This window comes from Leptonychotes weddellii, chromosome 5 (genome assembly GCF_054177405.1).
Source record: "Leptonychotes weddellii isolate Sample4059 chromosome 5, ASM5417740v2, whole genome shotgun sequence".
Classification (NCBI taxonomy): Eukaryota; Metazoa; Chordata; class Mammalia; order Carnivora; family Phocidae; genus Leptonychotes; species Leptonychotes weddellii.
The window spans coordinates 125,598,060-125,619,521 of NC_138373.1; the positions used below are offsets into that span (position 1 = coordinate 125,598,060).

A 21,462-nucleotide genomic window follows, 5' to 3' on the forward strand; every position below is an offset into this window, starting at 1 on the left:
GTGAGCAGTTAGACATACAATGAATTTGATTAAAAAGTATTATCTTCGGGGTGCCTGGGTGGCTCAGTTGGTTAAGCATCTGCCTTCGACTCAGGTCATGATCCCAGGGTCCTGGAATCGAGCCCTGCATTGGCAGGGAGCCTGCTTCTCCCTCTCCTCCCTGCTCGGCCTCACTCGCTATCTCTGTCTCTCTCTCAAATAAACAAATAAAATCTTTAAAAAAATTTTAAAAAGTATTATCTTCAATGATAAATTAATGTTCTTATTTTCAAGTTACATTTTCCTTAGTTTGGAGATAATTTTTCAAAAACCAGAGGTATATGTATTTTATGTTACCACCATTACTTAATTAATGTAGTATGATTTTATCAAAATTGGGATTTTAGAATACATTATTATATGCAATATAGTTGTTTAAGAGGATAAAATTTACTTTTAGTGAACTGAATATGGTATTACAATGCTTCGCTTTTATATCACATTTGAACTGTGCACAGAAGGAAAGTGTTAACATTTAATTGTCTGTGAAATATTTTCAAGGAGTTAGCTTTGATGTGCAAAAATAATAGTTACTTAGAGGACTGTAATGCTGTAAGCTTGAGACACCCAACCCAAAGAAAATTTTTTGAATAAAAAGAAAAGAAACCACCACAAATAGTACTTAAGATACATCTCTGATAATACGAAGCTTTCACTTTCTTCATAATTTACTAGGTCTCACTTATTTTATGTTCACCTGCCTGCTATATAATCGTATAATCATCTTTTAGCGATTCATCAGCCCTGGCAACCAGATTAACCATTCCGCAGCAAAAAAAAAAAAAAAATCAGAAATAGCAATTGGTACAGGCTCAAGCTGAGTTAACTCAATACTATTCATCTGGATGAAAAGTAAAAAAGGTAGTCAATCAGTTAAAAGTTTTAAATGTTTGATGGCGACGTATCATGTAACATTAACATCTGGATGACTGGATTTTACTCTTTATATCCAGATGTCTGGCATCATACAGACAAACCTCAGCAGTTCAATCAGTCAACAACTTTCATTGAGAACCCTGCTTGTGCTGGGGCTAAAGGACAATGTCACTTCACGCAGGGGCCATTTATAAAATCCTCCTAATTAGTCCTCCTGGCTCTACCCTCTCCCCATTCCAAACTACCAGAATACTAAAACACCATTTTCAAGATCTCTAGTTACTTGCTCAAAATACTTTCCTTGCCTCAAGTTTTCACTGAACTCTAGTTGCTGCATCAGGCTGTAATTGGACGGTTTACAAGAACCCCACTTATGAATTGATCATATTACTTTCCTCTCTGCACGTAAGCCCTTCCTCAGCTAGAGCCTGGAGTCGGTAATACTCATTTCATTGACCTGCTTTTATGCTTAGTTACATATTATGCACATCAGATGCTGAAAATAGTTCCAGGGACATAGTAGGCGCTCCATGAGTGGAGGTAATTATTTTTGTCTACTAGTGATCAACATTAATAATACATGTAAAACCCAGTTTCTAGTATAAAAGAAATGTTTAATAAATGTCCTTTCTTAACTTTCACTTGGCGTCAACATCTCTTTGGCCTTAAAATCCCATTGATGGTAAGATGTTCAGTTTAAAACAACTTTTTGAGTAAAAAAAGAATCTTATTTCATTAAATGTTGGCAAAGAATATAAAACTAAAACTGATTTCATAAATTACAGTATGGAAAATTATACTTATTGAGGAAATAAACTATTGTTTCCATTGCTGTTACTGCAATTATTTTTACAATTCCCTCTCATGTGTGTTACTGACAAACTAAATTAACTCTTTTGGGGGAAACTGAAGGATCAAAAACGATTTTAAAATTTTTGGCATGCTTACCTACACAAAGGATACCACAAAATGAAATAGGATACCTAGGAGGAGATGCATTTAATTTGGCCCATGTTGGGATTGCCATCAAGAGACAAAGTTTCAGGGGCCACTGAAAATATTAATGGCCTTTTGAAGAAAAACCTGCAGATTAATATTTGGATGATGTTTTAATGTGATTCTTTCAGTTGCAGGTCCACTCAAGCTAGCTCATTTATGGGATTCATGAAGAGTAATAAGGGAATCACTTGGGCCCACAGGCAGTAAAGCAGGAGGACTTTCTGGATGGTTCCAAAGATCCCTACATCAGATATTTATGAGCCTGCATCCTAAGTCGCAACCATTGAGGTTTCTTTTATTAATTATCATTCCCTGAGTATTTGTTATATATTAGGCACTAAGCTAAGCATTTTTATGCCTTAGATCATGCAATCCTCCCAAGTTCTGTGATTTATATTCTATTACAATCCACAGTTATAAATAAGAAAACAAGTTTTTGAAAATTTAAGTAACTTACATACGTTCCCTCAGCTAATTAGAGGTAATTAGTAAATTAGTGGTAAATTAGTAAATCAACTTCAGCTCTTGTCCAGGGCCCCAGATTTACTACAAACAGTGGTCACGTAGTGGGTGATGTGTTCTATTCTGTCTCTGAGTCCACTCTATCCCACTACTGATGGGTTTCATTTGTTTACTTAATTCATATTCTTCAATTATTTCAGTCTGTGCATGGCCTATCATAATCTCTCCAGCCCCATCAACATCATGATCTTTCAGTTTAGTTCCCATTATTAAATAGTGATCTATTTCTCTGAATCTGAACTCCTGATTTTTTTAAATATTTATTTCAATGCATATATTGGAGTCAAACTATGCATTTCATAAATGTTGATCAATCTATGGGATTGGTTGCTCTCAGGTCAGATATCCATCCCTACCGGATTAACAGTTACTAAAAAGGCCAATCCATGCCAATCAGAGGCTGCATGTGGGGAAACTTCCCTTAGAAAAAGTATGGATGAGGCAATGGTAGAAACATCTCTACCATAGGCGCTAAGTAGGAGGTGAAGCTATGAAAGTAGAAAGGTCCACAGTAGACCAAAAGAAAAGAGGCTGCGCAACAGAACCTTAAGAAATAATTGTATACAGATTGGCCAGAATTAGAGAGGTCAGTACAAGAAATCAACAAAAAAGAGAAAAGAGAACCAGTAGAAAAATAGAAAATACTATTAACGAAATCTACGAAGAAGGGAGTTTGAAACATTAAGAGTGTATTCCACAACAACAAATGCTTCAGCAGTATCAATTCATTCATATTTATAACACAAAATATGCTACCACAGTCCAGGGGACACAGGGTTGAGCAAGAAGAACAGGTCCTTGTTCACATGGCAGAAAAAACAAATGTCAATAATCACTCAAATTCATACATGATTGCAATTATGAGACATGCTACAGAGGAGAGGTATACGGTATTTTTTAAGGGTTTTATCTATTTGAGATATATATATATATAGAGAGAGAGAGAGAGCATGAGCAGGGGTGAGGGCAGAAGGAAAGGGAGAAGCAGACTCCCCACTGAGCAAGGAGTCCAACACAGGGCTTGATCCCAAGACCCCGGGGATCATGACCTGAGTGGAAGGCAGATGCTTAACTGACTGAGCCGCCCAGGCACACTTTGGGTATATAGTATTTTGAGATCATAGAATCAGAGGACATGACACTGTGAAAGAGTTCAAGGAAAACTTCAAATTGATGGCTGAGCTGACATCTAAAAGGAGATCAGAAATCAACTGGGTGAAGTGAAGGAAGGAAGAGCAAGGCAGAGGGAATGTGTAAAGCTCCTTTGGCAAGAGGCAATGCAGTGGCTGCTAAAGGTGGCTGGAGTGGAGAGAGCAGGGACTTGACTTTACCTCTACAAAGAGCTAATGCTAGAGATGTAGCTAGGAAACAAACGCACTGAACTGGAGGGTCCTGTTAAGTTTGGTCTGTTGTTAACCTATGTGCAATAAGCTGGAGGGGAAATAGGGTGATTGACATGATCAGATGAACGTTCTGAGATGATCGCTCTGGCTGGAATAGGCAGAAAAGATCAAAAAGTGTTATTATACAAGATTCTTTCAGGTAACAGAGTTCCATGAGATTGAAGGGAAAAGATAACTTATTGGCTCAGAAACTGTAAAGCATGGCCAAGAGCAGATATTCAGGTATATTGGGATCCAGATACTTAATGATGTTTTCAGGAATATAACTCTTGGCATCACAGGTACAACTTGGCTCTCTACTATGCTGGCTTTGTTTTTAGGCGGAATTTCCACTCTTGGGGATGAAATGACAGCTGGCAACCTGAGTAAAAAAAAAAAAAAGAGAGAGAGAGAATATTATATATTATCACCCTAGCAGAAAGAGAACGTTTCCCCCCTATCAATCCAGCAAATATCCCAGGAATGACATTTAATGAACAACTTGGTCATAGGTCCATCCATGAAACAATCATTATGGCCAAAGAAGAGGACATACTCATAGTCAGGCCTGAATGACTTGCTCACTTCTAGAGTCAGATAGTAGAGTCAATCCCACCTGAACCACAAGGTCTGAGAAAAGGAAAGGGACAGTCCCCAACGAAAACCTTGGATGTTGTCTCCAGGAGTGGGAGACACAGAGAAAATATGGGGTGAAGGGACAGGTAACTGATTTCCAGGTTAAGAGGATCTTATGATACTCCTGGATAGAGATAACCGCAGTTTTGATTGAGGGTAGAGGTTTTATAGATACTTAGGAGAATAAATTCATAGGATTTTGTAATGAATTAGACAAGAGGTTAAGGGAGATTGACATATCAGGAGTCAATCCTAAGCTTCATGTTTCCATCACTGGTGAGACCATTCACTGAGAGACACAATACTGAAAGGGAGCCAAGTTAAGAGGTCAGGAGAGAGGTGAAACAACATGAGTTGAATTTAGAACATATTTAGTTGGAGGTGCCATTGAGACATTAAAGAGATGCTAAGAATATACAGGTGTAAATATCAGGAGTGACATCTGGGCTGTAAGTATAATCTTGCCCAGAATAGGAACAGTCGACTGATTTGAAGGTTGTCTTGACCATGGATAGGAATAGAAGCAGAGCCAGGTTACAGTGAATGGGTAAAATGGGTGTAGTAATCATAGGAATACCATCTTAAGGAAGAATTTGTGGGGTATAATACAGCCACTAACTCGCATCTTTCAAATGAGAGTAACAAAACAAAAACAAAAAACAGGGACAATCAAGACACCCTTGATTTGTAATAACAGCTCCCTTCCAAATAGCACTTCCCAGTTTCCATGACCTCACTAACCAGAGTTTTCCTGTGTAACCCAGTAGGCTCGTGTTTCTCAGGCATGAGGAGAAAGGAGTTTCCTTTTGACTCTTTATTTCCTGAAAGCCTCCTCCCCAACAGGTTTGCAGATAGTAAAAGGAACATTGTCCTAGTTTCTCCTAGAAATTTGCCTGTTGGTTGCATTTTCCCACCAGCTGAGATGGAGTGGTCCGATATAAGCTCGGTGATGGCCCAACGGTTCCCTCTAGGCGATTTAGAGATGGCCAACTCCTGTCGCTGCTTGACTATTTTGCCCGGGTCACTCCTCACTCCTCCCCATCCACTTCCTCGGAGAAGAGACTTTCTGGGTCTAGACTATGGGAGAGCCAATTCTCGAAGCCCCCTTGTCAAAAAAGTGTATGTGACATGTTGTACCAAGCTGGCTGCTGAGGAGACACCAGCCTTCGATGTTAGTACACTGGAACAGAGAACGATTGAGCAAGTTGGCGTGGACTGTATTATCTTCAATGACTCATCGCTCACCACCTAGATTCACTCCAGACCACCAGAAGACGCACTGAACCCTTAGAGGCACTACGATTTCCACTGAGAATATCAAATACATTAACAGGTTATAGAAGTAACTGGAGTTTGGAAAGAAAGAAAGTTAATTTTTATTCACTTGAATAAAATTACACGATATTCTCTGCCTGCTTTTATGAAATGGAACAGAGTACGGTAATATGACTTAGAATTGAACTTTAAAAAAACAAACCAATCTTTGGATGGTTCCCTTTATTCTAATTCTCCGGAGAACAGCAACAAATCTCCAACCTCTCCACAGAAGTATAAAAAAGAGTGTATACTTAGCACAGTGTCCAGTGAGCGTGAATAACTCAAATTTGTACTGAAACTGTGCATACATATCTATCATGCCTTCTTGACTTCTCCTCACCTCAACTCCTCGCACTCCCAGACCAAGGGCGAAGACTCACCTGTGTGCTAAAACTCAGCATCCCCGTCAGGGAATGACGCTGGCAGGGATATATGGTTATGTTATTCTGTGAACTCAGCCCTTCTTCTCTCCCTCCCTTTATGGAATAACTTCCATTCTTTTAAGCCAGGTAAATGGACAAGCACAAGAAAAATCATATCGGAAGAAAGGGAAAACCTTCCTGGGAACAGTATAATTGCCAAGCTCTAGCAAAGAGTCCAGTTGATCACTGTATATAATGCAACACTTAGCAATTTTAAGCGAAAGTACAAATTAGAGGATGAAACAATTATCTTTTCTGCGTTACTTTAGATGCTTCGAGAATATTTCCTTTTTATCTTGTGTCTCAATGGTAAACTTGTGAGAATTATCTCAATGACCACCTAAACCTATTTTCTACTTAATTGTTCTATGTTTTATCTCAATTCTTGCTAAAGGGGATTTAAAGTGATGAACAATAAAAAATGCATGTCCATCATACACACACACACACACACACACACACACACAATATGATTAATAAAATCAAAAAGGCTGTGAAAAGAAGGAAGGCAATTGCAATCTGTTTCACTTCACTATATATAGTTTGTGTAAGTTTTCTTATTCCAGCACTTTAGCAATACAAAAAAAAATCAGCTCAGTACTTTTAAATATTTTATTGACAATATTAACATATTAATGTATCAAGATATTTTCAGGCAAGTAAAGTAAATATTCTCTAACTTATGATTTCTAATGTCCTGTAGGTATTAAAATGATGTAAGGTTGTACATTCTTTTCATTGAAACATGTAGTCTTGTCCTGAATAACTTCTCCTTCCCTTCCACACACATATAATTTGACATTATTGGGCACAGTACTAAAAGAAGGGAAAAATTGTATTTAGCAGGCTCCCTTCAAAGCTGATTAAAATAGAAATGTTCTCTTCATTTGTGACATCAACAGGACCTAAAATGTGTCCGTGAGATGGTAAGCATTCAAATGTATCCACAAAGCCAACTCTTTTGTTATTTTCAGCCCCATGTTAAAAATTTCGTGCCAGTGACCGCTAATTCTGTTAAGGGTGTTCTTTTTAAAAAACATGAACCAAAATATTTCTTCATCTACACAATTTTATTTATGGTGGAATTTCCAAAATTTCTTATATCTTGAAATTATCCACAAAGTACTATTTTGTGCTTACATTAAAAAGATGCATTCCTTATAAGATCAAAATATATACCATTAGGCAGTATGGTTATGTGTTTACTGAACAGAATATCACCAAAGCGTTAATAGAAAAACAAAAGTTAAATATATTTAAGTTTCCTGTAACTGATTTCCAGCTGTTCTAATGTTTTAAAGAAAAAAATAAAGATCTAACATCAGACATAATATTTTGATAAGCAATATTTATAAAAAAAATATAAGTTAAGCATTGCAACAAGCTACCTTCAATGAATTGCCCCCTATCACAAAGAATATTATTGGAACTATATATCTAAAGTGAATAAGAAGGTAAAGAAGAAGGGGGAGGAAGAGCAGGAGGAGGAGAAGGAGAAAAGAAAGTATAATTGCAAAGGTAACTTTTTAGTTAAATACACTTTCGTATAAAGTGGCAAGATAATATTTACAAATTTACAACTGAAAAGAAATCTTTATATACAAGTTGTCTTGCTTTTGAACTTTTGGGGCTTCCTTCCTCCTGTGTAATAGGCCCTCCTCGTCGAACTCATCTAGACTAGATTTTCAGTTCATAGCACATGATAGATGAGCCTGGAATTAGAGGCCCCTGGAGTTGCAGGCTGTGAATCCGTGCTGGCAACTGGGGAGAGAGAGGCCGGGTCCTGGAGAGGCAATCCAGGTTGCTCTGCGTTGGTGATTCGATCCACTATGCTGGATAAACAATCCAAGCTGGATAAGGAGCTTTTATCTGTGGCATATACTAAGAACACAAGGAGAAAATCATTAAAAAAAAAAAAAAAAAAAATCCCAAATAGAGAGACTTGTTTATGTGGCCTCTTAAACCACAGGTCAGCAACTTTGACACCCAGGGGTCAGGTGGTCAGAGAAAGCCTGATGCAGAAATTTGCAACAAATATCTAGCAATTCATGGAGGTGAACGTAGGGAGTGGAGAAGTCCCCCTACTAAAATTTTGAGCAACAGTGCATATGTGTGTCTCTGTTAGGGGGATTTTGAACAAAAGATGTGTGTATATTTTGCTGCACCAAAACCTCCCCATAAGAATCCTCCCTTCTATTCCCTTCCCCAGTACGACCTGGAAAAGCAGACTCTGCTTTGACAGGCTGAACTGCGAAGTTGAACTGATTTTTAAACTCCTCTGAAGTCATCAGTTCTTACCATTTGGTACATCTGGGCAGTAGATGCTGTCAAAGCTGCTGCTCTTTCTGGACCAGACAGGACTGTTACATTCCGGCTATAATACAAGACACAAAGGAGGTTTGTTTTCAGGTCTTGGTAAAAGATGCTCCGACCTACGGTGCAGCTGTGCTTGACCAATGGCTCCATATACTGACCACTCTCAATCACCTTCATTGCCCCGATTTAGGAAGGGTTGGCCCTCACCGAATTGTAAGGGCACTGAGGTCAATCTCTGTGCTTGAAGAAGAGGAGAGCAGCGGCACAGGAAAGAGGGCGGGGGTGGAATTCAGCAGCAATGTGCGTTGGGTTAACCATGCAAAATGGATTGGAGTAGAAGGAAGCCACACTAATTCAGTGAGAGAATACTTTCCCAGGGCAAAAACACATTAAAACCTGGCAGCGATGGAACAAACGCCCTCTGAAAAGAATGCATCAACATCTCTTTCCAGCCAGGCCTCAGCAGAGCAAGGACAGGGGCCATGTGGAGAAAACATGTTATTGATCATTTGCAGCCACCTGCCTCATAGGATGGCCCTCGCCTACAATGTTCACCTGGAACCTGGGAAGAAGTCAAACTAAAATCCTGTTCAACAGCTGTTTCCTGGCATCTTTCTACACATGGCACCTCTCTTCTAGCCACCCCCCCCCGACTATCCACCAATAACCATTGAATATTTGGTTGCCACACCTGGTTTAAATGAGATGTAAGAAGTTTTGGAAAAGATCAGGGGGACCAGCTCTCTCTTACCATGCCGTCGGAGCAGTTGGAGGTGGGGCTGGTGGGCTCAGAGCAGCTCTGTCCTGGCAGCCTATAGTAGTTCTCCACCTGCTCCCTCAGCAGCTCCTGCAGGCTCTCAATGTAGCGGATGGCATTCCTGAGGATCTCCACCTTGGGCAGCCTCTGGTTGGGGTTGGTCGTGGTGCACCTCTTGAGCGTCTCGAAAGCCTGGTTGACCTTCTTCAGGCGTCTCCTCTCCCGCATGGTGGCCGCCTTCCGCCGATCCATGGTGGTAGACTTTCTTTTGCATGCTTTGCAAGCCCACATGAGACAGTGGCCAGCCTGGTGGTGGCCTGTAGGTGCTCGCACGTGCTCGTCCTCGTCTGAGCCTTGCAGCTCTGGTTTGTGCGCCCCGAAGGCAGCCCCTCTGGGCTCAAACTCATCCCCGAACTCGCCCTCGGGGGACGGGATGCAGGAGCCCTCATAGAAGTACTCAGAAGGCGAGAACTGGCAGCCGTCCATCATTTCCATTCTTTGCGGTGAAGGAAGTGGGGCACCTGGACAGCAGCGAGAGATACAGGGGAGAGACCGGAGCCTGGCGCCGCTGCGGGCCAGCAAATCCCGGGGCGGAGCTCCCTGGTCGGTTTCTCCGGTAATTAACAAGGGCAAAAGCCTGGCGGCCTGGGTCGGGTGTGCTAGGGTTGGGGCTCTTTATATATTCTTGGGGGAGGGAGGCCGGCCCCAGTGGCCAGGCACTATTAGCATATCCCACCACAACCCCCGCAGGGGCTGTCTGGGCAAACCTCCGCCTTCCCTCTAGAGAAAATGTGCTGTTTACAGCCCCTTTGGACGCTAATGGTTTTACTGCATTTCTGCTGGGGCGGGGGGAATCATTCCCCAACCCGTTCACTTGCACTCTCTAGAGTACCTAAACCAAGGGATCACTTAAAGAGTGGTAGAGACAAAGGAACAAAGTCCATCCAACTTTTTGGAATTGCTCATACATAACAAATATTAATAAATAAAACTCCCTACTATAAGCTAATACCAAAAGCCGACCTGCCTTCCCAATCTTGGGCACGAGGAATTACCTTGTTTTTTGGTGTTTGTTTCTCGTCTACATGAGCTTCAATTATCTCAGGAATTTTTTCAGTCAGTGGATTGAATAATGGTTGCTAAAAACTTTGAAGTGACACTTTGAATCATGGAGTGAATCTAGATATTTAAAAATCTATTTTGTTCTGGTCAGATCGTCACTTTATAGGCTCTGTATTATTGGAGGGTGGGCAGGGAGGTTCCTTTTTTCCAAGACAGGGCTCACTCTGAGTTCTCTTTACATGTCTGCTCCTCTAACAGGAGGTGGGCTCAAGGGCCAGGTGACCACAAACAGTCCTCCCTTCCTTTCGCCTTCTGCACATGTTTACCAAGCGCCTCCTCCTTTGTACCAGGCCTTTGCTAGACCCCCAGCCAGCCACAGATCCATACCGCCTGCACCTCTGCGATCTGTATTCGAAGAAACTGAGTTTTATACGGCAACCTTTCTTTCCGGGGGCGAGTTTCCTTTCCCCTCTTTCTGCTCCGCCCTGCCATTTCGACAGACTAAACAGCCAAGCTCGGCTTTGGGGTCGCTAATTTTCTGCTTTCAGGCAAACTAACACCGTTACAGATGCATCCCAGCTGCCGGCACAGCAATCCTTCTCGGCTCGTGTAAAATTTCCAACTCAAACCTCGAGTAACTTCACACACTTTGGTGACAAAAGCCTTCCAGAAAAGCAATCACAGCAGGGTCTTTGGAACTTTGGTGGGTAGAAGGAGAGAAGGGAAGGCTGCCATTTATGTAAGAATGAATCTATTAATCTGCTTTTGCCAATGCTCCTCCACCTTTAACCCACTTGCAGATCTCTTGGGATGGGGATGGGAGGGGACGGTGCTGTTTATGTACAGGAAAAACCATTACTTAAGGTCTAGGTACATAGACTTAAGTAGTCCGGAGGTTTGGACCAGGGCTTGTGGCCCGATTAAAACAGGAGGGAGTGTTCTCATCACCATCTTCAGTCATCCAGCCCAGTAAGTGGTGTGGCTCGGTGGTGGTGGTGGTGGGGGGGGTGCTTCCTTCTATTACTTATTTCTAAAATTATTTTCCTCAAGCAACCCTGGCTGGCTGATCCCAAGTCTGCAGGGATCAGAGAAGTTCTAACTTTTTCAGGATGAGATCCGCTCTCTAAAGTGAAGGTTCGGAAAAACAGGGGTGGTAGAGTGTCAGTCATTAAGGTTAGCTGCTAGGTGCAGGGCTCTGCCCCCTTTCCCACCTTCATTCATCCCTAAGACAAAGACACCACCACAGCCCCTACCCCCTTGAAAATCAAGCTCCCTTTCACACCAATGGGCTGCTTAATTGTCTGGCCAGTGGGAAATCCATCTGCACCTTATTTAGGACTATTAACAAGTGGATGCCTTTGAAATGAATAGGGTACTAAGGGCTATACTAGATAAAAGAGTCAAGTTCCTAAAGGACCCAGGTGTAATGGAAGACTCCATCCACACCGGTGGAAACTTTGGAATGCATACACATTGCTACCTCTGAAATACAATAGTGGGGAGATAATCTCACCCAGGAATTCTCAGCCAAGTCACACAGGTTCTGGTCAGCACCAATACCCCCACTTTCTCTGACTATGCAGTACACACGACAGGCGCAGATTTATGATTTGGGCACAAATCAACTTGCCCCTCAAAGTTTAAGGGGAAGATACGTTATACTCGCCTTTCAGCTGATTTCTTTACACCAGCCACCTCATGAGCTCTGTACCCGATCCCTCAGTGCGGGATATTTGTAGTAAACAATGAGTAAGACTTTTCTCTTTGCCAAGCACTGTTCTCAACTCCTTCCTTGTGTTCATTCATTTACTGCTCTCGACGACTCTGTGGGAACTATTTATTATATCCATTTTTAAAAGACGGTAACCGAAGCTCAAGGGGTAGGTAATTCGCCCCAGGTCACACAGGATTGGAACTGGGCATCCTGTCCCTTAGAGCTTGCGCTCCTAGAGGTGAATTTTTTCTTCTTGGTCAATTCGGGCTCAGCGCTTAGCGCTGCGGAGCGGACACTCGCCAAAGCCGGGTGCCCGACGCCTTTCCCTGCGCCCGGGCCTGGAAGATGCTGTCACTCAGGAGGCTCTGTCAGTAACGGTAGTTCTCAGAGGTTAGGGCTGTCTTTGGTAAGGTGATCTCAAAACAAATTTACCAGAGTGCCGCGGTCGAGTGGAACGAAAGAAGCCGCGAAAACACAAGCGCCCGGCGGCTTAATGGGACTTGCTGGCGGGGGGAAACAAGGTCCGGGGTTGAGGACCCTTGGGACTCAAGCGCTGAAAATAGGATCGCAAAACACCAAAGTAAAAAACGAGACAAAACTTTTAAACCGCTGTCAGTGGCGAGAAGGGGGAGAGAGAGAGAGAAAAACGGGGCGGGGGGAGGGGAACAAAACCAAACAAATACACAAAAAAGGGGAGACAGGATACAAAGAGAAAAGGAAGCAGTGCCTCAAAGATGGCTGGGGTCCCCCAGTTCAGGAGAGATTCTGCTGCTCTTTTCCGAGGGGAAACTGTGTAAGAGAAGAGGAGAAACTGGGTGAGCGATACAGACAAAAATAAATTTTTTTTTTGAGTGGGGAAATTGAACAAAGCAGTATGAAAAAAGTTGAAAATCATAAAAAAAGAGAGAGAGATCTACTGATTATTTGGGTGCTCTTACTTAAAATCAGACTCGACTGACTTTTGTTCCTCAGAGAAAAGAATAAAAATACAGTAAGTGTTCCACTCTTTCTTCAGAGAAGTGGATTTCTCACGTGGAGAGGAAACTCCCACATATTTAATATGCAACCACGTTGGTAGAAATGACATTCCAACATTAACTACTAGGAAAGCCTTACAGTAGGCAGATGAAGGGAAGACAATTAAGCCATTCATGGTGTTATAAATGAACGCCACCCAAGGTTCTCGTGAAGTATATAGATAATTAAAAATTTTTTTCCCTTAACATTCTGAAGGAAAATAAATGCGTGTCTGATTTTCTTACAGTTTAGACTCAGCAGGTTTTAGCTGCATAGACCTTTAAGTAATCACCAACCTTTTTTTTTTTTTTTGAGAATCTATCTTAGTTTAAGTATTATGGCAACAATCCTAGTGTTGATGGACAGAGCCCACCAGCGAAATGATGGTCAGAGCTTCCTTTTCTAGTAAATTTTGCCTACCCTAGGAATTCTGCATTATTCCAAATTTTCTATGCTTCTCTCAGTGGGAGAGACCAAATATACATAGAAAGATGAGTCCATTTCAATCACTTCTGCCTCTCTCTGAGACCCTTATCAACTCCTGGACAAAGGGAGCTGTTCTAGAGATTTTGGCTTATCATATATGACTTCACAATGTGCTAAACAATTTCAAACTGCTATTAGCTCTGGGAACCAGGCACACCTAAGTAAACACATTAGTACCTGTCAAAGCTGCTGGAAGAATTTGCGGAGAAGACAGCTGAGGAAGACATTGGCCTCTGCTTGCGTTCGAAGGCTCCCAGGGGAGATCAAAGGCCTATGGAGGGATTTTGAGCAGCCTTGAGAGTAGAGAAAGGAGCCAGTTCTTGCAGCATTATCTTTGTTTCAGCACATGGCATAGCCATTCTGAACTGAGAAGCCAAGCTGACTCTGAACTCGGCTTGCAAAAAATTTCTGTTTCAGAATGAAACCTCTAGGACTGAGGGTCATCTTTTGTAACCCTGCTTTTGAGAGTAAGGGAGTGACTGGAGGGGTCTGTTGGAGAAATGTCTTGATGGCTTGGCTCTTTGAGGAAGTACCATGTTATTGCTAATTTACTAATTCATTAGATTGGAAATGAGATATTCAAAGTTTAAACTTAAATATTTTTAAAACATTTTTTTCTAGGTAGGGTGCTCTGGGAGGAGAATTTTGAGACAAATAAATGATATAAAACATTGCTTACTAAGAGAAAAGCACCAACGGCTATATTCTAACTTTGTGTCAAAAATGTCTTAGTAAGGATAGAGTTCAGTTTAGCAGCCCAAGACTTCTCTGGCAGTCTCAACAGTAGTTGAGAACACAATTTCAGCACCATGTTCCCATCCCCCGTATATACATATATGCCCATTAGACATAAGTGAATTTCCATTATGTTCAGGGTCAGAATTCAATGATTCAGGTGTGATGATTAAAGTTAGTTTGAAAAAGCTGGCATTTGACATTTCATAAATTATTTGTATAGTAATATAAAAAAGGAAAATAACTTATTTTTTAAATATTTGATAACTTTATGCCTACCTCTGGAAAGAGGCTCAGTTTAAATCCCAAATTGCTTATCTTTACCAAGTTATTATATCTTGATTTTCTGCTTGCATGGCCCTGTTTGTTTTGGCTTTGGCCTTAGTAAAGATTATCATCATTAATATCAAATAAAAACATTTTAATTGCAAACACACCAAGGATTTCACTGGAGAGTCTAATATGTCAACTATAGCAGTGGAGGTCACATGAAGTCTTTGGGAAATATTTTCTCTATTTAACAAAGAGACCTCTATAGGCAAACTTATTCCAAACAATTTCTCAAGTTACCTAGCTAGGAGAGAGAGAGAAGATTTGGTTTGCAAAGACTGAATAAAATCCATCAAGCAAATAAAGTCCATGAATTGATAAAAAGCATTCTGCTGCTAAATAGTTTATAACATAGATCTCATTATAAATATATATGCAATCATAAAGTAAGTGAATTCACCTGGTTAATTATGAGATTTGATTTCAGTTGTGGCATGAATCTGCGACACACACACACACACATATATATACCTATATTTTATTATATATATTATATATATAATATGTAATGTGTATACATATAGAATATATATGTATAGACAAACATTTTAGGGAAAATATTGATTCTCAAGAAAAAATCATAGATACATAATAAGCATGATGAATGGATATACACACCACCCAGACATATTCATATTCATATACATGTTCTGACTGGATAATTTGAAATGCTCTACAGTTTTTCTTTAATTAAGTTACTGCCCTAATCTGGAGTTCGCTAGCTAATCACTCTTGAGAAAGAACATTTGAAAAATAATTGCTAAAGAGAGCCCAACTGTTCTAGACCATAAATGTTCTTTCTTATTTGCCAAGGCTTCTCTTTTAGGGTGCAGGTGATTGAGCCAACAGGCTTGAAGCCGCTGGTATTTACTGGCTCCAAGCCCTGGACCTATGCTTACAAATGCAAGAAACTCTTCGTACCAAAGAAACTTTTCTCAAAAGAAGTAACAAGTTTCCCTCAACACCAGTAGTTGTAGGATTCTGAGTGCATATGTAAAATGCTAAGAATGAGTCATTCATATTGCTACTGATTTCATTGTTATCAATACTTTTCCCAAGTAGCGCCTGCAACGCAGGCAGCCAACAGTATTTGAAGGAACTGTGGCTTTGGGTGGAAGAGAAGCATTTGATGGTCAATGTAGATTTATTAATGAAAAATACAGAGAGCCCACATTGAGTATTTGTTCGGTGCTCTGCTCTGGCTAAAGCTTTTATGTGTTTTATCTCACCGAAATCTTCACACCCCCGAGTTAAGCACCGTTATTGTCCTCACCATTATTTTATAAATGAGGAAACGGGAAGAAGGGAGGAGCTGGGATAGCCCAAGGCTACACAGGAGCAACCCGGGTTCAATCTAAGTAGGCAGCGCCCACATCAACTCAGCAGTTTGCAGCCATAACACTCCCACCTGCTTTTCTCAAACCTCTGGGAGAGATTGTATGTCAATGTCAGTTTTCTCTGTGAACCTTTCTGCACTTTATAAGCATTCTAGGAGAAACGAGCATTATCCAGGTGCTCAGAAGACAGAGTAACTATCACCCCCAGAAAGAGGCCCTTGGAGATAGAAAAGGGGCACGATACTGCTCCGTGCCTGCAGGGGGCGCTGTCTGCGGTGGTATCTGGAACTTCTGTGGTGTGCAAAAGGAACGTCCAGACTGGAGTGTTAGGAAGCAAGGTTGGGCTGGGAAATATTGGATTCGGTTTGATTTTCACATTTGTAAACTGAGGACCAGCTGTGGGGAAAAGGAAGGAAGAAGTCAAGGGTGGGGAGGGGTGTTGGGGGTGAAGGTGCCATTTACAGAATGCAAGTGAGAAACAGCGATTCCAGAGAAATGGCTGGCCCTCTCCTCCGCTTCACTTCCCACTGTGATTCTTGGTGGTCGTTTCTTCCTGAAGTTACAGGATAAACAAACCTGGCACACGTTGTAAAATCCTGGCCGTGAGGAGCTCCTGGGGCTTCAAGCCTCTCTGGGGGCTTTGCTATTTGGTCCAGCTAAGAGGTTTCATGTGCGTTGTTGTTGTCTTTTGCCCTCAGCCATTTAACCCTTCCCTCTCTTGAAGCTTTCCCCCACCTCAAGAAACAGATTGTTCCCTTCTTTTATCTTTCTATTTGCAAAACAAACCCCAGCCACACGAGGCCTGGATGGTATTCCAGTCTTCTAACCAGTCTAGTTCAAGAAAACTAGGGAGGGGCCAGCGACCTGGCTGGGAGGCCAGTGCAGCCCCTGGGTCCTCCAGAGGAAGGCTTCTTGGTGAAGGGCCGGGCCTGGAAAGTCAGAGGCAAAGTAATTTGGGGTAAATTAGCTGAAGAGCTTTTTAGGCAAATCCAAGTTTTTGTGTGGCTATCTCTTGCAACAATGAGATTTTACTGGGTTGAAAATTCAGTTGTTAACTCTGGGTAAGTAAATCTCACCCAGAGCTCCAGGTATAGGACAGTTGAAAACATAAAAAAGATGGTGATAAAGGAGAAGAGGGCAGATTCCTCCTGGATATTCTTCACTTTTAACCACAAGTGTGAGGTCTGTATGAGATAGAAAAGTGAACAGTTTAATTCAGACACAGGAAAATAACCCATTTTCTTCCCTTTCAGTCAGCCTTTAAGAACACACCCAAACAAATGGGCTTGTGTGGCGTCTAAGTTAAAATACGGCTCCTCTTTATTTATGTGCACCTGCTCCCAAACATTTTTTTTTTCAGTTGAATCAAATTGGGACCAATTTGGTTCATAAAGAAACTTATTTTTTTTTTGATATTACAATATCAGGATCCTCGCACATTTTATATGCAATCCATCACTCCACATTTAAAATATATTTCTTGGGTTTACATAAAAAATGAAAGTACTAAGAATATTTACAAAAATACATTCAATACCACTAACATTTCGATGCAACGTTCCCACTTCGCTTCGGACAGGAATGAACTTCTTTTGAACATGGCACAAAAGGATCACCGGAATAAAGGTAAGAGGTTACACAACTAGCCACACAAATACAAAGTCAGGCTGCTAGAGCTAAGCCACTCGCGGTTCCAAAAGTAAAAGCCCAAAGCCTAAAGGCTTTTTCATCTGAGCGTGCGCAACAGTTTCTGAGACGTTTCCTTGTGAACAGGTCTCCTTCCCTTTCATAAACTCCTGGGCCTGGGTTCCTAAATATTAATGTAATGTGACCCAAGCTACAGGATTAGGAGAAGGAGGGGGGGGGTCCTCCCGCGGCGCGGAGAACATCCCAAGCTCCGGCTGCGAGTTACTTCTCCACCACCTCTTCCCCGCAGGGCAGTTTGCGTTCCTCGGAGGAAATACTGTCCACGATGGAAGAAAGGCATTGAAGGCTACTCGAGGCTGACGAATCGATGCTCGCCCCTCCTGAGCGCAGAAAAAGAAAAACACACAAGTGTAGCACCCCCGAGGAAGGAAGAACGAGGCAGAGCGGGCCCCGCGCCAGGCCGCTTAGGCAGCGCGGGAGGACCCCTGTCCCCGCGCGCTCGTCCCCGCCGTCGCTCCGAGCCCTTTCTACCCTTTCACCCCAGGCCCCTTCCCGGGATATTCTCCAGCACAGCCCGGTGCCCTTTCTTTTACTTTACCTTCCTTGGCAGTTATCACGAGCCCCCTGGAATGATCCGAAACGCTTGGCCACTGGGAGCTGCAGGTGCGCAGGAAATCCGCACCCTCAAGCTGGAGAAAAACCGAGGCCGCAGAAGATTAGGAAAGAAACATCGGTTCCGGGCAGGGAGTGGGGAGGCTCTGTGGAGGTGTCTCCCCTACTTCCTCAGGCCGGGGACGAATTTCCTGCCTACTGCAGGCACCCCGAGTTCACGGGTCACTGGGGGTTCACTGGAGAGGGGGCGGGAGGGGCGGGCGAGGAAGGGGAAGGGGAAGGGAGACGGAGCAGCTGGAGGTTAAGGCCCCAAGGAAAGCGTCTAATCAGCCGGAGCATTCCCCTGCCCCTGCAGCATCTGGGCTTACATTCTCTTGCTTGGGTCTGTAGCTGAAGGGGTCCACCCCTTGCTCCTGCATTTTTTCCTGCTGATCCAGCTGATGGAGCAGGTCCTGCAGCCGCTCAATGTAGCTGATGGCGCTCCGCAGAATCTCCACCTTGGGCAGCCTCTGGTTGGGGTTGGCCACAGTCCGCCGCTTCAGTGCCTCGAAGGCCTCGTTGATTTTCTTTAGGCGCCTCCGCTCGCGCAGAGTGGCAGCTTTCCGCCGGTCAGTGGGGGCAGATTTTCTCTTGCAGGTCTTGCAAGCCCAGATCAGACATTGGCCGGGGCAGTGGGGGGGCTGCAGGCCTGGGGGCGCCAGGACGTGCTCCTCTCCGCTGCTGTCGCTGCCAGCTTCCGGGGGCATTTGGTCCTGGCAGGGGGACAAGGTACCATCACTCCCTGGGTACAAAGGAGAGCCCTCTGCCACTTCTAATGGCTGCAGAGTAACATTTTCCCCGTCCAAGTAGAAGAAATAGGAGCCAGTTTCAAAAAGGTCCATCATCATGTTCTCCTCCTTGGACTCTGACTTGGTCTGAACTGGGTGATGGGCTCAAAAACCCAGAGGAACCACCCAGATGGCATTTAATTAGTGCGGTGACATAAGTCGCCCCAGCTTTATATATAGTAGCTCCTGAAACTCAATCCAACTTTTAGCTGTCATGGAGCATCAGTCTCCCAATGTGATCACAGACAGTGCTCTCCAGAATAGCTAGTTTGAAAGAAAACTGAGAAGTGTCACCTCCAGGACAATGGGACAATCTGTATGCAGAACAGGTTAAAACAAATAACTCTGAGAGAATCCTACAATATAAATAAAGCACCGAATGCTTCCATTTATGACAGTTTAAATGCTAACCTGTTTACCGGACAACGTCAAAACAACTGGGGATTTACACTGCTCCATTCCCCTCCCCCAGGCTCATCTGAATTCTAAGTATAGACCCATGATGAAAGATTTCAGAGGCAATAGCCATTGCTCCAAAATAGCCTGGTTAATATTTGCAGGGTGGTTCAGCTCTTTTCTCTGTCCCGCCTGTCAAAAAGATGCTATTCCTGTGATTAAAACCATTACAGTCCTTCAAAGGTTATACATGACTTTCAGGCTTCAGCCTCAATAGCAGCAGGTAAATCTCTTTCCTCTCTTTTACTAAGGCTGTAAGATGATTTGGGAGCTGGAGGGGTGGCTGGAGGGCGCTCAGATTCCTTCCTTGGCTATCTTTTTTTTGGGGAGGTGGCAATCAAGATCTGAATTCTGTACCCCTCCATGGTGGAGCAGTCATACCAATGAGGTAAGGGGTGGGGCAGAGCATGGGGTTGCAATACATGGAATCACTTCTCTTTAAAAACAGTTTTAGTGGAAACAAGACTCACACTGTAGCTACTTGATATTTCAAAATTCTCTGCACACACCCCCCAAGGTCCCTCCGTTTTGGCTCCTACTCTGCACAGTGTGCTCATGGCTTGTTTGTTCGCATTCTTGATATACATTGACTCCAAAAAAAACTTGTTTCATAGGATTCAGGTGAGAAAGGAGGCAACCAAGGCATAAGCAAGGAATACAAATTTTAATTGCCGCCCGCCATCGTCCAACACACAGCATGGTGGTCAGGAATGCAGTACAATATAACCATGAAGGACAGCGTCTCTAGATTCGAAAGAACTCCCTTCAAGTCCTAGCTAAGTTAATTTCTATTTATGTGTACATAGACAAGCACTAGCTCTGGATTGTTCCAAGGTACAAGCGGTTGTCTTATAGAATTTTATCGAGGGTTGACTCAAATGGTGTCATGCATGTAAAGCACGTAGCCTTATATCAGCTGCTTGATGAACATTAGTTAGCACTTAAAGCATAAGGCTATGTATAGGGCTAAGACCATTTCGTATGAAGGAAATAAAGCATCGCTGTTGGAGAAGGGTTTTTTTCCCCCCTCTTTTATTATTGCATTCTTTTCTTTTTCCTTTCTCTTTTCTTTCCTTTCCTTTTCCCTCCCAGAGCTCTGGAAGGACACCCTTCACTTATAAATGGCCTTTGTGATGACAGTCAACCTTGGTTTTGGCCTCTATAGTCAGTGCCTGAAAAAGTAGATGGAAACATAAGGTCTTCCTATTCTACCCCCAAGTAGGGATAATTATAGGCTGTGTTCACTATGATTTCATTTTTTAGATGAATACAGTGAAGACAGTATAAGGGACCAATGGTCAATGTAGGAACTAGCTACATTTTTGAGTCAAGTCACTCATTCCAGAAGATAATTCTTCATAGCCTTTTCTTACTGAGACAAGGTTTTGGGTGTTATGTTCTGACATTTTGGGCTGTTTTTATGTTTTTGTTATTGTGCAGCTGAATAATTTCCTATCAAGTTTGAGAACCATTTTTATGTTTTTGGAAAAGTAGGAAACACAGGGAAGAATAATACAAAGCCATTACCTCTTTTGTGACATTTTCTCCTATTTTTGTCAGGGCTGGTTGCTAATATCAGCAGTTAAGACAGCAGATTGGAGGCCCCAACAACTCAGGGTATACTCTAACATCCATTATGGAAAATTATCCTTTGCTCTTAACCACACTGCATGATGCATCTTATAATGTGTAGACAATTTGAAAAGTCATTTTTAACCAGTAAAAGTATATCACATTATTGCTAAGGTAATTAAGATAACAATAACTGAAATTTTTTTATTCATGATTTTGGGGGTACCTACTAAGTGCCTTATCCTTGGGGATAAAGATAAAACAGTAAAAAATGATCCTTTTTCTCATGGAGTTTGAATCTAGAAGGGTGAGTGAAAATGAAGAGATTAAAAATGTGAGAAATAGCCCTCAATTTGGGATATGGAAGGCTTAGGTTACAGTCATTTTAGCTTGTGAAGACT

General features: G+C 42.4%; 2 protein-coding genes across 2 annotated transcripts; both read right to left on the minus strand.

Moving 5' to 3' along the window:
* Positions 1-6,791: 6,791 nt before the first annotated feature.
* On the minus strand, positions 6,792-11,241 carry MYF5 (myogenic factor 5). The gene is made up of 3 exons (XM_006734948.3): positions 9,261-11,241; positions 8,492-8,567; positions 6,792-8,074 (listed from the first exon to the last, which is right to left on the minus strand). The coding sequence occupies exons 1-3, from the start codon at positions 9,759-9,761 to the stop codon at positions 7,884-7,886; spliced, it is 768 nt and encodes a 255-aa protein (XP_006735011.1). The 5' UTR covers positions 9,762-11,241; the 3' UTR covers positions 6,792-7,883.
* Positions 11,242-15,072: 3,831 nt separating this feature from the next.
* On the minus strand, positions 15,073-19,220 carry MYF6 (myogenic factor 6). The gene is made up of 3 exons (XM_006734947.3): positions 18,575-19,220; positions 18,193-18,283; positions 15,073-17,974 (listed from the first exon to the last, which is right to left on the minus strand). Exons 1-3 carry the CDS (start codon positions 19,091-19,093, stop codon positions 17,856-17,858), a joined length of 729 nt encoding a protein of 242 aa, XP_006735010.2. The 5' UTR covers positions 19,094-19,220; the 3' UTR covers positions 15,073-17,855.
* Positions 19,221-21,462: the final 2,242 nt, after the last annotated feature.